General features: G+C 39.5%; 1 protein-coding gene across 1 annotated transcript; it reads right to left on the reverse strand.

The window, feature by feature from the left end:
- Nucleotides 1-302: 302 nt before the first annotated feature.
- Nucleotides 303-14,840, reverse strand: LOC112685518. The gene is made up of 4 exons (XM_025557431.1): nt 14,590-14,840; nt 4,595-4,674; nt 3,697-3,952; nt 303-2,150 (listed from the first exon to the last, which is right to left on the reverse strand). The coding sequence occupies exons 1-4, from the start codon at nt 14,603-14,605 to the stop codon at nt 583-585; spliced, it is 1,920 nt and encodes a 639-aa protein (XP_025413216.1). The 5' UTR covers nt 14,606-14,840; the 3' UTR covers nt 303-582.
- Between the last annotated feature and the right edge of the window lie 2,896 nt (nt 14,841-17,736).

Raw genomic sequence — 17,736 nt, forward strand, 5'->3', positions numbered from 1 at the left:
TATAATAATTTAGAGATATTCGGGTTAAGTGCATACGTATATACACACACAATATATCGTATAATATAGGTAGTTATTGTTTGCGTTCGGAAGAGAATAATAATAACGATATTGCAATTATTATTATTACAAGCATACCAAAATCGCTTGGTAAACAATGTGTGCACGTGGAGGGTAATTGGGGGGGGGGGACGTGTTAGTGTGATAAAAAAAATGTTTAATATAAGTTGTCCAGAGTTCAGCGTATACCGATTTACGTTTGTGTTTGGTTCATCGAAGTATTATTCATAAGTCTTGTTGTCAGGGGTGGAGATGGGGGGGGGGGGGGTAATAGGAAATCATATTATCGTTAACGTATCGCCTAATATGTACAAATATACATTGACACTCTAGCGGAAACGTTCGCGTAAATAAGTCCGAGTACCTACGAAGTCTTTTGGATGGGGGAAAGGGTATAGTAGGTATACAGGTTAGTAAGAGGTGGTTGTTGTGATTGTTGCTGTTGTTGTTGTTGTTGCGTTCGACCCGTCGGAGACGCATACCACGGGTGATGCTGCACACGGGTGTCGGGGATAAGGGGATCTATGAGCTGGCCATCTTGACGAACTCGGCAGCCTCGAACGCGGCGCCATGAATGTACGGTCCCTGGGAGGCGGGCACGCACGTCTTCGCGTTGTTCATTGACCGGACTCGCAGGAACAGGAACGTGACCACCAGACAGGCTACGACCAGCACGGACAGGAGCATGGCCAGACCAGCGACGAACGACGGCACGCTGATGCACACGTTGTCGGCGGACAGTCCGGACCGGGTGGACATGACCACTGTGTCGGCGCCGTTGCCGCCGCCGCTGCTGCCGGTGCCGTTGCCGTTGTTGGGCACGTTCAGGGCGAAGTTGACATCGCCGGGCGCGACCACCTGTATCACGCGGCTGGTGTTGACGTCCAGCTCGGGGTCAGCCTTGCCGCCGGTAGACCGACGATGACGGTGAGACTTGGGGCCAGTGGCGTCCATGTCGACGGACCGCGGACGGCCGCCCAATGAAACGAGGTTTATGTGCTGGTGCTCGTCGTCCGCGCCGCCCACGGTGCCCTGTCGCTTGACGGTGGCGTACGAAGACCCTTGGCCCGGCAACGGGGGCGGCGGGAGATGCAGGTCATCGTCGTCCTCGTGCACGTTGGCCACCTTCTGCGGTGGTTGTGGGCTGCTGCTGCTGCTGCTGCTGCTAGAAGGCGACGGCGAGTTAGGCAACACGATCTCGGGCTTGAGCTCGGAGTAAGCGCCGGCCGGTCCCGATGGGTGCCTGGGGTCAGGATACGCGGGGTAGTCCGCAGCACCGGGTGGCGGTGGTGGTGGTCCGTACTCGCCGCCGGGGTGCACCGAGTTCTGGCTGTAGTCGCCGCCACCAATCTCCGGGGGCGCGACGCCGGCTGGAGGCAGCGCGCCGTACTCGCCGGGGCACTTAGGCTCGGGGCAGTGGTACCGGCACACCTGTATCACGCACTGGAAATGTACATTCATCGAGTCCGGAAACTTGAACGCCTGGAAGTACGTGAACGACACGACGGATGCGGACGGCCCGAAGTTTTTGATCTTTTGGAACTTGTACATGATCTTCGGACGGATTACGCACCCGTTGTGGTCGACCAACTGGATGGGTGTGCGTTTGCCGTCGTGCGCCACGCAGTTGCGCACCAACATGTCGAACTTGTTCTCCTCGTCCTTGATGGCCAGGACCATGGTCATCGTCTGGCCGATCTTTACGATCCCGGACACCTCGGACGCCCATGGGCCCTTTCCTACCTGGATCTGCATCCAGCACTGCAGGTTGTCACCCAAGAAGTTGGCCGTAACCGCATGCAGCATGTCCACCTGGAACGGCTGGAATGTGACCGCCTTCTCGTAGAAGTCGTACCACGTGCACCGCAGTTTGCGCGCCTGATCCCACACCTCCTGCACGTACGGGTCGTATTGAATGATTATGGTGTTCTCCACGTAGCTGCCGCTGGGCGTCTGGCCGTAGCCGGAGACCGCGCCGCCTGCGCCGCCAGATGAAGTCATGCCACAGCTGTTTAACAGGATTTCGAACGTAGCCGATAAGTGACCGGTGCCAGGTTTCACGTGCACGCAATGCGGATCGCTGTAGAAGCCTGTACAGAAAAATATCGAATTAAAAATATTTGCGTCAGCAGTCCTACGGTCGCGCTACAGCGCTTTGTTCGGAAATCAAAACCTGCCTCGTTTTCGATGGTCCAGAAGATGGCCACCGCAACGCGTTGCACTTTACGCACAGGGCGACAATGTGACAACCGTTGTTTTACTCCAACCTCGGTCACGTACGCGTAAACGTGCCCCCCTCCCTACACACACACGCGCACACAACACACACATCTCGATGGTGTGTTGCTCGAGGCTCCGAAAACGTAATGAAATACAATACATTATGTGTGTATGAACCATAACCACAGAGTTGTACCGCGGGGCATGTTCGTGGATTTCGATAAAAATCTTATAAGCACATTACCGAATGCGACGAATTTCACCGGACGTTCGGATAACGTTTACTGACTAAACGTAAACTGACCAGATCGTCTACGTTACACGAATAAGAATATAATAAGAATCGTGAAATTATTTTTTTTTTTTTGCGTACTGTACGCAATGTGATTATTAAGCTGCGTGGGATTAAGTTTTGAAACGATTTCATTTCGTCAATCCGCCACCGCGACCGACAATTAGTACTTAATCATCACGTTTTAATCGAAAACAATGCTGATTGGTGTGTAATAATATCATACAGATGCAATTACACGATTTACAGTCGACGGTGGCGGTCAATTAGAGAATCTCATGAAAAATAAAACAACAACACGTTTGCGAGAGAGTGGTTTTGTGAATAGTTTCATAAATGTTAATTAAAACGCACACACGGGCATTTAGTGGGTCAGTGCCTAGATAGGGGCTCTAAATACAGGTCACGTGACGTGTTTCGCCGCCGTACGCAACAAGACCACACGCCAATATTAGTTCGTTTGGCGATTTTTTTTAAAAAATTTCCGTCATTGTTTTTAACCGCAATTCATTAGGCGGTCATTATATCGTGTACTGTAAACGGCCACCACGCCCACGCAACGGCCGACGCTCGCGACTAATTGCCGCACGTCGTCGGTCGCGGAGAAAATCGATTCGTCCCGTTAAGTTTCCACGACGACTAACAACTCGTCATCGCTGCTGTGTATCGAGTTGCGAATATCCAAATCACGGGCGCATACGTAAAAACACAGTTCGTGGAGGGTTTTAAGGTTTTCGATGGCCACGACGATAAACCCATAGAACTATTAACGAATAAAGTCGGATAATTTGACTATTCAATATATGTATACATATAAATACACGTATCGTTTAGTAGAAGACAAATCCTGCCAATCAAGTGTGAGAAAAGTAAAATGAACATACATTTTATCACAAAGAAAAAGTAGTCGGTAAAGGGTTGAAACACTAACGTCTCGTCTTATACGCGCTCGAACGTTCGAATTATACACTCAGGTGTACTCCTGTAATTGGAAGACACGTGATTAAAATCGAAAATGTTACAACCATTGGAACGCGTTCTCGTTGCAGTGCTGTTGTTCAAAATGTCGGAATCATGTAAATCATGCAATCCACTGTTAGTGAGAACGTAGTTTGAGGGTTTACCTTTGGAGAATATGACTCCGTAGAACGGACGGTCGAACTCGATGTTCACGCGCATGTGCGTTTTCTCACACTGCACTTGCAAATGTTTGATTTTAACTGCGTCTGGCACGGTCTGCAAGGGCCAGGATTCTTCGTGCGGCCCCTGTAGCGGACCGGAAGACAACGGTAACCCGACATCATAACCACCGGATCTGTGTTCGAGTGGTAATGCGGCCGCGTTATTCTCTGACCCAGGGTTGGTGTCGCCACTGGTGCTCTATAACATTATTTATATATTGTTTATCGAACGTTTAATGTGGTTTATGTGTACGACAAGAAGTTCCGTGATACTACTATACGGACAGAGGTTTCGTTCATGACTTACAAGTGTATCTATTTACAGGTAAAGATTAATCATGGTTTTACGAAATAGTTTAATAAATAAAACTATTACGTCTTTAAATGTTTTAACGGTTAAACGAAATTTCTGGACAGCGAAGTATACATTGTAAATAATTAAATTTTTTCTTTTTTTTTTAAGTTGTGTACACTTTTGTGTAAACAATTGGGTACAATGAATATTAAACGGAACAATAGTAAAAAGAAAAGGCAATCTCGAATATCTTACACTCTAATGTTCATATTTTTTAATAACCATACGCATTTATTGTAATTATTTTTTTAACCGTTTTGATGCGTAAATTTCGTATTATAATACGTATTATTCAATGCAATTATGTATGCCAAGAATCATTACATATTTCTTCGTAAACTGTGTAATATGCGTATAATTATTATTATAAACCGTCAAACAATGTATGTTAAGAAATAACGATATAATGCAATATGCGTTTTCCAAACGGCGGCTAAACTCGTGGAATATATCTATAAATATACGATTAATAAACAATGTACTCACATGTAAGAACAGCAAGGACCCGAGTAAGACGATGTACACTTGGTGCCTGTGGTATCTTTTCATAATGCACCCGGTATGATCTGAAACCGACCGGGGAATAACGAACGTTAATGATATATTAAAAAAAAAAAAAAAAACGTTGAGTTAACACGTTTTCGCGTTGGTTTAGTGACGGAGAATATTTCGGCGACCGGATCTCTCTGCGGCGGACGATGTCGGGGTGAAGGTCGCCGCGGAATTCGGAACGTTCAGAATCGGACATACCGGAGGCGATAATACGTGTTCGGAAGAAATAAAAAAAAAATAAATAAACATGAATAATATGTATCTGGAACGTACGGCCGCTAGAGGCGCTCGAGTCGACCGAGCCCCGGGAAAGTAAGCCGCTTTCACTATCTTCGGTACGTCGCCGCGGCACTGCGAATATAAATTACGCACGACGCGATCGCCCCCCTCCCATCTGTCAGTGAGCAGTACACTTGCGGGAAACGACGTGCGTCCGGTGCAATTGCACTTACAAATATTATTATATTATCAAATCTTCGGAAACATCAATTACGGTAAGACAGAGAGACAGCGATATTATATTGACAAACGTATTCCGCAACGTTGTCTCGACCAGATTGTCGAGCATGTTCGACGACGCGTGTACGATTCTCCCCTGTAAAAACAGGCACACGTATAAACAACGCACGCAGTACAAGTATAACACAAGTCCGTACACAATCGTTAGCGCTGTCGCGGTAAAAGACGAGGATGAAGCTCCGTGAGAACGGCAAATACCGGAGTGCGCTATAAATTACGCGAGCGCTGCGACGGATTGTTCAGCCTGAAACGGCGCGGCCGCAGCGGCGGCGATCTCGATGCGGTCCGCCGTGCGGTGAAACGGAATCCTGCGCGCGTGTCCGGAAAACTGACAATCCAGATCCAGCTCCCTCACGAGTAGAAAGCCGAATTTCGGCCGACCCGTTAATGTGCGAGCGCACGAATTCGTGATCGAAACGTGCCATGCCCGGGGCACACCCAGGGTGATGTCCTTCCCCCCCATATCGGAGATACCCGTCCGATTGTGTCATTCGGCCGGATCACGGTGGGCCAACGCGGACGATGAAAATAATAATCGTTTTAAACAATCGTTCGAAACAATAAAATAATAATAATAACAACACTAAAACAATGGTCCGTGGGAGAAAATACACATCCGAGAATAGTAAGATCCGATTAGAACCGGTTTAAATCAGATACATATGTATGTGTATATATGTGTATCGAATTACTTTCAATGTTCGTGTGTAAAAAGGACCTGTTCTTCAAGATCAAGATCGATGAACCGCGTTCTCGCCTGTGAATATGGGTCAGTAGGATGTAAATATTTATTTCACCGCACCCCCAAGGTCGAAATCGTTTAATAAGCCCTCTGCACTGTACGAGATGACGGTAAATACTCAAAAACATTGTCGCAAACACTACGTTTACGGAAATACGTGTTCCCGAATACAATGAAATTATACGAGATCTATAATGAATCGCTATCTAAAACTGTCACTTTTGTTTGGTATTATCACTATTGCTGCTATATAAATGAAAAATAAATCATTCTAACCAATTATGTGGAAACAATGATCAAAATTAATCACGTGTAATTCATATTTCATTCGGCCTGTTGGTGTACGAGTACCGGTTAGAAACTGTAAGAACAACAGACTCGAAACGATGTTTTAAGGCAGTTCACAATAATACCAAAAATCAACTCAATGTACTTGTACATATGAAGCATTATAGATGTTTCTGCACGGCCGAACGTCCAGGTTAGAGCGTTATATTATTTGAGATTATTGTTCTTGAACAGTTTTAATAACCATATAGTCGTATAGAACTCAAATATTTTATAAATACTCTTTGGTTCTCAACAATTTAAATGGTTTTGACAACAATGATAATATCCCGTACATATATTATATATTTGTTATTTTATTTTTTTGTAATATATTAAATTATTTTATAAAATGTATTCATAATGCATGAATATTGTGCGTTCGACATTAAAATACGTAGTCAAAAATCGCTATGATGATTTGTAAAATTACGAAAATTGTCTAACCAGTTAATCCGCCATTATCAACCTGTGCGGATTTAACCGAATGTACCTTTTTTGTGGGCCGAGTGTACAATAATCTCACAATTTATGAGAGAGGATCTCCATAAGCATAAATCTGTGGTGTAATGACCAGTGGCGTATTTAGAAACTTATTTTTTTGGGGGGGGGGGCATACCTAATAGTGAAATTATTTTATAAATTAGTATAAAATTTTTTTATTGATTAATAATTAACAATATTAATTCTTATTTTCTTATTAATCAACTTGATTAACTTTGTTTTAATAATGAATTATAATAATAATTACTTAATTAAACGTATGATCGTATTAATCATATTTTATATTACTTTATGTTGCGCATAGACGCATATTGCATACTGACAACTGACAAGACGTGACAGTCATGGATTAAGATATTGTGTTTTTATTGACCGATAATTTCCCCATATTAGATTATTTATATACCATGTGTGTGTAAGTGCCGTGCGATCGATTGTTATTATTGTTATCTAATTACAATTTAATTATTTGCGATATTATTATTTTTTTTATACACATATATATTTTATTTCATTATACTTTAATACTTTATTGAATAAACAAACTAAAATTATTATATTATTATATTACTGATATGTTTAAAATTTGACGTTTTCAATTTTTTTTTTTTTTTAGGGGAGGGGGGTAGAAACCCCCAAAACCCCCCATAAATAGGCCACTGTTAATGACAGAATGTGTACATCGAAGAGTTCAAAAACATTTATTCGTTATGGAATCTATAAATGCCAGTAATACGTACATTTTTAATTCTTACCATTTACACTCGTATAAATGGATTAATAATAATTTACTACTATTATTACCGATTTTTTATAAATGCCAAACTATTTAATCACTCCAATCGTTTAAACTATTTTATCATGAATATATGTTCACCACAAGTTGGATTTTTAGTGTGAGATTTTATTATTTCATTAGAAAAACTTTTGAATAAAGAACAATATTGAAAACAATTGAATGGTAAAAAAAAAAGAATAACATCGAATGATTGAAATATTATATTCCTTTGTCATACCGTCGAGGCGATCGCCTCAAAATAATGCGCAGGCGCATCGATTACCTGATGACCATCCGACACGTCTACAACCACGGTCAGCGATCGCGCGTATGCGAATGCTATAATATTATACACGAGAAGTATTCCTTTCCCAGAGGCTTCGTCCCGAACGACGCTTTCACGGACTCGACAGCACATACAGAGTGAACATTGTTTCGGTAAAACGGAAACGGATAATATTAATACGCGCACACACACATACTCGAACGCATACACGGATTACATGGTGTGTGTGAGTGTGTACACGTAGAGATGAGAGTCCGTGTTTACTTTCTAATTCTTCTAACCGTGCGTACAGACAGGAAATTACATTTGGCTCATTAATTTTCATTTACACGCACGCCATACACTCGGCGCACGAGGATATGTATGTGCTTCGCGAAAAAAGGGTGATGTGCCGAAAATCGTTTTACGGCACGAGGGGGTGACGAGTCGATTCAGATTTGAGATGTGCAAGGGTAGCCTCCGCACGCGTCGAATAAAAACAATAAAATGCGCATGGGCGGCGCGGGACCGCGTGTTCGCGAGAAGACCTGTCGGCGAAACTCGGAGGAATCTCGCGACCGTAACATTAATACATTAATACCGCGTATACAAATATAATAATAACGTTTCCCGTTGACAATACTAGAAGAGCGCAATATAAGCAAATGCAACGTGTTTGAACAATTTACAAGTTCGTCTGTTACACCACTCCGACGTCGATCTCCATAATACATTTCACCAGCCGCATATCACTTATCGTGCGACAACGCGTCCAGGATGATAGCTACAATGATGACGTACAATAAGTTATTATAACCCGCTGCGGATCTCGACAAGTCCGGAACGTTGATCCTGTTCGCGAACCGCAGGAGTGTGCATTGCTGACGGCCGGTTTCGTAATATATACGAAATGTTGAATGGAAGAATAAACACACACACTTTCTCTATCGTTTTTTTTATTTGGAAATTAATTTGGCGATAATAATTGCGACGACGACATGCATGCACAATGAGTACGCCGGCAGACAATGGAAGGACGTGAGTCGCGCAATAGAATCCGTTCGAGACTAGACGTCGCGGTCGTATTCTCTGCGACTAAGAGTAAAATTATTACACTATACGAACGAACGTTCGCTTTCCGACGTGCAATTTGTTCAATTACTTTTATGTATTTATTTTTTTTATCTTAAACCGGATTATTCGCTAATATTTTTGTATTTTTTGTATTGTTATTATTTCCTTATACGCTGTTTGAAAAATTAAGTATTTAATTGTGTGGTTATTTCGAACGATTTCAGTGATTTTATATTTATTCAGGTTTCGAATAATTATAATCTGTGGTTAACTCGATGGTCGATTGCATACTGTCGAAACGGGCCGAAACCTGACGGATGTTATACCGACGATGAGGTCAGGTTTCAGACAAACAAGACCCTAGAAGTCTACCGCTCGATGAAACAAAATAACAAAGTGGAGTTTAATATATTTTTTTAAAATTACGTCCCGAGAAAAAAATAGAAAACATCCTAACCCGAGTGTATTTTTTCGTGATTAAATTTTCGATCATTTGTTAGGAAGAGAAATAAAATCCACTTCTAAATTTCAGTTTTTAACGACAACGAGATCGACTGCTGTGCGAATGTATGTACGTGTTTGTGTGATTTCACGTGAAATATGTGACCAGTGGCAAATTCGTCTTCGATGTACATTTATATTATTCACTACTACTAGTCAATAAAAAACGTCATTGTAACTAAGGGGTATATGTAAACAACAATTACTTTCTCCATAAATGAGAGAATGTATAAATGGCTCCTTATCAAATATGTCCTGTACGTAATAGCCAAGGAGTGACAAAGGCTTCGACCCATCCACTCCTCTGAAACGATGAATACATTTTATTGCTAGAATATAAAACGATATTTTACAATATAAAACCAGAAGATGTATTAATTATTAGGAATACTGTCAAGTGTGAATTTATAATATATATATTAATTTATCAACTAAGCAAAAAAAAAAAAAAAATGCTCACTATAAAAAAAAAACAATAATAAAAGTATTTTTTCCGAACAAGACCCTTGACAGTGTATATGTTAGATTGTGTTTGATTTTTTTTTAAAAAAATAATAGTCTTTTTAAAATTTTAGTCAATATTGACTCACTCTAGCCAACAATTATGATTGGTCATCTGTAATTTTCCAATTGTTGAAAATTATGTTCTTTTTATTGGAAGCACAAGTAAAATATTTATGTTATAGCAAAGGAATAGTGTGTAAAATGTAAATGACCACAAAACACGATGTTTGAAATCATAAAAACCATTTGTATACTTTGAAACCTTTGGCTTCTATACCATTATGGTGGAGTACAACATTTCTTAAAATTTTCACGAATAATTTGCACCAGAATTGCAATATGATGCACACAAAATAATTGTTCAATACATCATATTGAGTCGTATTGGATATCATTGTATCGACCCACACAAGTAATATGGTGCAGAAGTGAAATTCAGCACAGGTAAAAAAACTACATTTACTCAACCGAGAATCCGGATTCGGATACACCACGTTCGCCTAAAGCAACACACGACCGTAATAACGTCCAAGTCGTCGTACTCAAGCTTATGACTTAAAAGTTAATTTTTTTCACATTTTTTTTTTTATCATTATTTAAATTTTTACTTTAAGGCTATTATTGTACTCTAACAGAAATGCATTCGTATAGAAAGTATTAGCCGCGCTATTTACTAGTTATATTTTTATCACAGAAGCATATAACACACACGGTATGTGTGTCAGCAATGGATGCAGAGAAAGTGCCGACGTTGTTTGAATGAATAGCTACGTATGTCTGTACATGTTTAGGTGTGCTTGCGTGAGTGTGCGTGCGGATTCGTGTGTGAGAGAGCTCGAAAAACTTCTGTAATGGTTCGTCAATCTTTCTTATTATTTCGATAAAAATACCACATTGTTTGGAGATCAATTCGTACAACAGGATGAGCGAATTCGATACCAAACAGTACCGTAATAATTTAAGTAGCGGGAATCAGATTGAAAAACTATTTTCTTTGACGACCTTGAATGGAATTAAGAGCGAAAGTCATGTTATCTCAAAACCTAATAAATTTATAAATCTATAATTGTTAAGAAAGTAGGTATCCTTATTAGAATTATAATCGATTGTATTATCTGGAAAATATTTTATAACAGTGATCGTTTAAGTCTCCGTGGAACGTGTCCAAGTTTCGAAAGTCTGATAAAAGAGCATTGCATCTAGTATTCATTGAACGTATGATTGAAATACATCCAAAAACATTTCAATATTTTTATTGTCGAACAACCAAACTTTGACCTATTACTTTTAACGAGAGAAAATCAAAATGTGATGTGTAAAGAATCACAAATAAAACAAAAATAATGTATTATTTATTTTTGTGATGATACATAAAATATTCAATATTGTGCATCGTTCTTATAATTCGATTAAATTAAAAATCTATTGAGCACATACTCTTATTGTGCCTGCTGGTTAAGATTGTGCATTAATAATAATAATGAAATATAAAATATTAGCTACAAAGTGTATTTGTTTATCCGTAGCGTATACGGATATGATACAAAAAATATCGTCGTATCGGTCAGTAAGATTTAAATTAGAAGTCGGTAAAATTGTTGGACCTATTTCTCAATTAAAAAATCGATAGCCATAATATAGAAAACGCCATCATTCATAACATCGGAACTCTGAACTACAGGAATAATAATTTGGTAGGTGGATAGAAATACTTGGTTGAAATCGTTAAGCTGTTATCAGTCGGATGGTTGGCTATCGTTTTCTATAACACGCTCACCGTCTGCCGGCCAATTAGCCAGATTTTGATGTGTAAATGTGTGCCAAATTTCACACCTTTGCGACTCTTTTCCGTACCGCGTTTATTTACCGACTTATTATGACTTCTGGCGAACGGCAATGGACTTGTATTAACCTAATTCTTAGAAGCTATCATACAAGGGGAAACTGGTCGTGTGTGGAAACTGGTTTGCACGGCGGGCCTCTAATCTCGTGTCTATTCGCTGCCGGGCCCGACCGTGACCCACTCGTTTGACGAAAGTCGCACCCGCCCACTTATCATCACGAAGATGTGTTGGTAGTTCAGTGTATAACCTTGAAAAGGACCCACAAAACTCGACAAAAAGGGTTGAAAATTTAAAATGTTTCGATGAACTTCATGTATAATACGGTATCCGCTTTATGCTCATGTACCAGTAGTAATATAAAATGAACCACGGGTGTCGAAGTGATACATTTATGCTACGAGAAATTGTTTCTAGTCTTTGAATTTATAGTAATGTATTCAGTGGAGCCCCAGGCAAATTTTTCAGGTGTATCGAGATACTATTAAATGCCCTTCCCCCTACCGAGAAACTCAAAATTTAAAGAGTTCTTTTTGTTTGTTAATATTATATACAAATAATAGCACAGAAATAATATGAAACATGAATAATAAAATTTTATCATTATTAATATTTATTAAATAATAAAAAATATGTCTCAAATTTATTATTTTAACTTATATGTCTCAGTATCCGTCCATCCCATATTTTTAGGCTGCTACACCTAGCAATAGGCTTGGGTGCCACTTAATGTATTCATACATAATATAACATAGACAGAAATTTGAAAAAAATTGTAAAATACGAGATGTTAGAGATGGTAGAGAAGTGAATTGAAAATTGAGGTAAACCATTATTTATTTGGGCCTATCTGAGTTGCGTCCCAGATAATATTTATAATAAAGATAAACAACTAATTGGGTCCGACTGTAAAACCCATAACATACTAATTCGGTCCGACCACTACAACAATAAGACCTGTTACTTACAAGTATTGATACACTTTATAATGTTAAAAAATTAATAGATTTAAGTTTTGTAAAAGTTCTATCATTTAAATTTTTACTAATTGTGTACATTTTTTAATTTTTTAATCATTTAATTAATTCATTTACCATATACCAGTATTCTAATTTTCAATTAGTAATTATATACTATATATTTATTAGAAAATTTAAAAAAATAAATAAATCATATTTGTGTTCTAATTTTTAGGTAACTGACAGTCCCAAGTCTGTAAAAACGAGAAGCAACATTTTTTTTTTTTGTATGGATCCAACTAGAGTAGTATTTGTTAAATCGTAAGACCAAACCAGTGTACTACCTGGAAAATACTGGACCTCAACTAGTGAACTACCTGAAAAATACTAAGACCTATCTAGACTGAAATAAGGTTCTTCGAGACCCTACTAGTAAACGCCGATTTATTTATTAAAATAGCCATCTATTATCTAGTTTATATAAAGAAATATATATATTTCAAATAATACACTTATTCCACCAAACTTGTTATTATTATTTTTTTATAGTTCGCTTTTTACACATTTTGCACTTTAACGTATCATACTATAAATAGTGCGTAAAAAGTGAACAATTCTGTCTAAAATTAGACTAATAAAGGATTAAAAAATACAACTTATGTATACGTGATTAAATAGCGTTGGTAATTTAATTGTACACAAGCACGACGATTAGGTAATGAATACTTGTAAACTATTTACATTCTAACCGCGTGTGTCGACAGTTACAATATTATATTAATTGGAACGCGACAAATCGACGTTAAGGCGTTTAGAGATCGATGAAAATTTTCTTGTGTTTCGAAACCGTTTAGAAATGATGACGATTTATTGAACCGATACCGATTGGGTGTTAATTGTGCACAATTCACCGAAGATGATTAGCCGTGACCGTGGCCGTCGACAACACTCACGACCTAGACGTTACACGCGTACTCGACTGCAATACATTTCTTTACTCCAATAGTCATGAGAGATGCGACGAAAAAAATCACCAAGGTCGTATAGATTTTAATTTTTGTTTTCACGCCACTGCACGCGGTTCAGTGACTAGGAAAGTAAATTTCTTCGCGACCATAGCTACCTTAGCACGGTAATCGAAAACGATTATTCAATGGGTGGTACCGGCACGTCGTGATGCGCGTGACTTCGTATTTGAAACGGACGAAGAAATCGAGAAGCGGCATGCGTAGGCATATGCTTGTACCGCAAACGGTCGCTCCGGTTTCAGATGTAGTGTAACAACGATGGATTTGAATATACACATTTCGAGCGTCCGACCTTGGGCGAAGACAATCCTTTCTCTGAGGAATGTTCGTTTTTTCGACGCAAAGATAGAAAGTATAATAATAAAAACACACGTCAACCGGACGACCGTGGTTCCGCCGCTGCGACTGTAACGAAGGGGTGCATAAATTTCCTCACACACGTTCGTCGAGCGCCCATGAAAACCTTTTGTTCCGTTAATTCCCATTGTGCGCATCTGCCCGCTGTCATTTGCCGTAAACACGGTTTTTACTTTCGACGACGAAAAAAAAAGTGCAATATAATAACAATAATAATAATAATATAATGCACGTAAGAGGCCCAAGGCGGCTGACAATATAATATTAGTATCGTATGTATTGTGTATCCAAGTACTCGTAGCGTATAGTACGCGCGGGACAAAAACAATAAATAACGTCATATCGTTATGCAACGGTGGCATACGAAAATCGAAGATGTCGACAAAACGAATGTGTTGACCACGTTAAGAATATTGCGTTCGCAAAAGCAGTCCACGAACGAGACGTATTACCGAAATATCACAAGGGGGCGCTCGCCCGAAGCGAGCGTAAAGATTCGCGATATCGACTTCGATCAGAGATGTACTCACCCAGTTTGACGACCATGTGTGTATAATCCACGTCCGTTCACTACGGAAAAACACCGCGGGAGTCGCGTACGATATAGACGTGCTACGACGTTGGTTGTGTTATGTGCGCGCGCGAAACGCTTACGTTTATAATTATTACTTTTACGTGAAAAGATCGCGAGAACTTCACGCGCTGTACCGCGAACGTGTGTGAAAATGCACTGTCCGACGATCGCACGGAAGACACAAGTATAATACTGACCCAGTGTCAATCGGTCGGCGATAGAAGTCTACCCGGCGACGACCGACTTTCTCTTTAGTCCCGCTTCCGTCGTCCCGCCCCACCTGCGCCGCCGCCCTTCCGGTCAACGTTCGTCCTCCGGACCGTTGTCCCCACCTCCGCCGATGCGGTTCCCAACACCGCGACTACCGCCACCGTCACCGCCACCACCGGTACCGGTATCAACCTGCAGCTGCTGTCATGAAACTTTCTACCGTCACCTTGAAAGGGAGAACCTCTGCGCGCGCGCGCGCACCCTCCGGCGCTGCGGTGTTTCGTGGGCGGTGGCTTGCGTCGGGCGGATGTACGCGTACATGCACATCACGTAACACGCGCGCACGAAATGCCTATACGACGCAGGACGGTTGGCCGCGGGGTAGCGGAGCTACGTTGAAGGACACGCGGAGACGACCGCTCTGTCCGGGTTCCACGGACGGGCCACGCGCCGTCTCCGGTATCGCGTGGTGGTTGCGCAACCCGCGCGGTAAATCCCGCGATCACGAGAACGTTTTCGAATGATGCACTGTTGTTACGATCACGTGCGTCCTCCAACCAGAGGTGGATCTAGATCTAGGAGGGAAGGGGTTCGGAAGGTTCGCAGGTTTTGAACGATATTTACTAATAAACTTAAAGAAAACGTATTGTACAGGTACAATCGTGTTTTTTTTGTTACGATGTGTACTTTTACAGTCAATTTTTAGTCTTAACAACCTCTTGAAATAGTCTGACTATCTTCCGACTACGGATCCGCCCCGCCTTGTACCATGGACGTGATAACTTTTTAGATATCGAAGGATTGAACTCCTTAACAATTTTCCTTGGTGCGCTCGATTTTCGTAAGAACACAAATATGATCTCATATATCTGAATTAATTGATTACCTGAATCAACGAAACTTAAGATGTTTAACTGAGGAACTTAAATAACAGATAATTAAAGCATAATATTATCACAAAACAAATTGTATTTACTTTTACAACTTACAAATATTATTGTTGTGCATTCTTATGGCTTTATTCTTTTATTAGTATAAGCAAATGTATTTAATATTATTTCTGTATCTATTAGTGATCTAAGTGATGAACTCTATAATGAAATAGTTGATTGCATGATCATGATTCTAGACGTTTAATTTTTCTGCCAGAATAATAGATTTATAATAGGCTGCACCCGTACTCGTAGTTGAACGTTTTATCAAAGTATTCCTTATAGATTTCGTTTTTTTTTTATAAAATGTATTAATTGCATCCACGTTGACGGGTAACGCATCAGTAGCGGATTTAAGGGCATCAGAAGGGCTTGGATTATTATCCCAGAACCTCTGTTGGTTTTGCAATTATTGCAACGTGCACATTTTAATAAATAACACAATTTAATAAAATTGTTTTGGGAAAGAGTTTATAAACCTTCTAGAATATTTTATCGGCCAATTTGATATGAGCAACAATAAGCAAACAAAAGCCTAGATCTGCCACTGCAAGATACGACCGCTACTCAATTGTGTGCAACCGTTTATTACGCACGGACCCAAGGGCCTACACCCAGTGGGAAATCCCGACGCATGATATCGCGCGGCTGCCCGTGACGCACTCGCTCGAGTTTGGGCAATACGTAATATCATCGCATTATTATTCATAATGTTTCCGGGTATGGTGAGACTGAGTTGCGCGATCCCGGTTTGACGGTGATGTTACGCCATCGATTAGCTACGTGCAGAAAACTGTAATCGCTCGATTTGCCGCGTCCAAACCTTCGTCCGTACGCAAGAATTTTCAATATAAAGGGGGAAGAGGATTGAAAATAAATAATTACTTGACTGTCATAAGAAAAGGTTTAAAAAATAAAGAAAGTACTTTCTTAGTTTTTACTTATATTAAACATAAAATATAAAAAAAAAAACTAATAGATAAATTAAATATGAAACAAAAATTGCGATAAAATTCATTTTTTATTTTATCCATCCAGTCTTATAATTTTAATCGCTTAAGCAAGGTTTTTGAAAATTGTTGTAGAACTTCAAATTCAGTAAGTTCTTTTTTTTTTGTTCATAACTAACCCATAAAGACGTTCCTCTGTCATGGTTGATTTGAAGTAGGATTTTAAACGTTTCATTGTTGAAAATGTTCTCTCTGGTGTAATTGGTAATACCAGTTCAGTAATAATCGCAGAAATCTATGAACTTTGGTTGTAAATTGTAATAATTATGCAAATAAATGATTGCCATTTTGAACACGGTTATCTACATAGATATAAGCGTAATTTTAAGATACCATTTTAAATCGCGGGTAAATAAAAAAACAAATAATAATAAATATGAAAGGCACTTTAGTCCGTTAGCCCTTTTTCTGCACACGCTACTACCTCCATCAATGTTTTTTACTGCGTTCAAAGGTTGCACAGACACTATATATTAGGCACATTTCTCTAGTGATTGCATCTCGAGAAGAGTGGTATTACACGCAACTGCACCAAAGAAAATTGCTTTTATTTTTTCGTTTTTCATGGGACTGACGTCAGATAGTAGGAATTAAACTTTTAGCTGAACAAAAAATAGAAAATTTTGGTATCGTAATCAGTGACTATAAACATAGATATTTATTGCCACTTATTTTTTGAAGACATATTTATTGCAATATGCGATAATCATCAATTATTGAGTCGATAAATGTAGGTATGGTTAATTAAGATTAGTGAATTGAATGCCATCACATGATATGAACGTAAACTATTAATTTTAGTTATTCGTTATTTTATGTGAATAAGAAAAATTTTACTTTTTATAAATTAAAAATGTATCAACATATAGTTAGTACATATATATTAGTAACAAGTAAGTTTGTTAATTTATATTTTTACTATAAATTAAAATATATATATATATATATATA

Source organism: Sipha flava, unplaced genomic scaffold (genome assembly GCF_003268045.1).
Source record: "Sipha flava isolate LNK unplaced genomic scaffold, YSA_version1 281_pilon_pilon, whole genome shotgun sequence".
Taxonomy (NCBI): domain Eukaryota; kingdom Metazoa; phylum Arthropoda; class Insecta; order Hemiptera; family Aphididae; genus Sipha; species Sipha flava.

Coding starts and splice junctions, on each gene's coding strand:
- LOC112685518 (XM_025557431.1), bottom strand. Junction 3,953..4,594: donor GGTCCTTGCTGTTCTTACAT/GTGAGTACATTG, acceptor ATAATGTTATAG/AGCACCAGTGGCGACACCAA. Junction 2,151..3,696: donor CGGAGTCATATTCTCCAAAG/GTAAACCCTCAA, acceptor TTTTCTGTACAG/GCTTCTACAGCGATCCGCAT.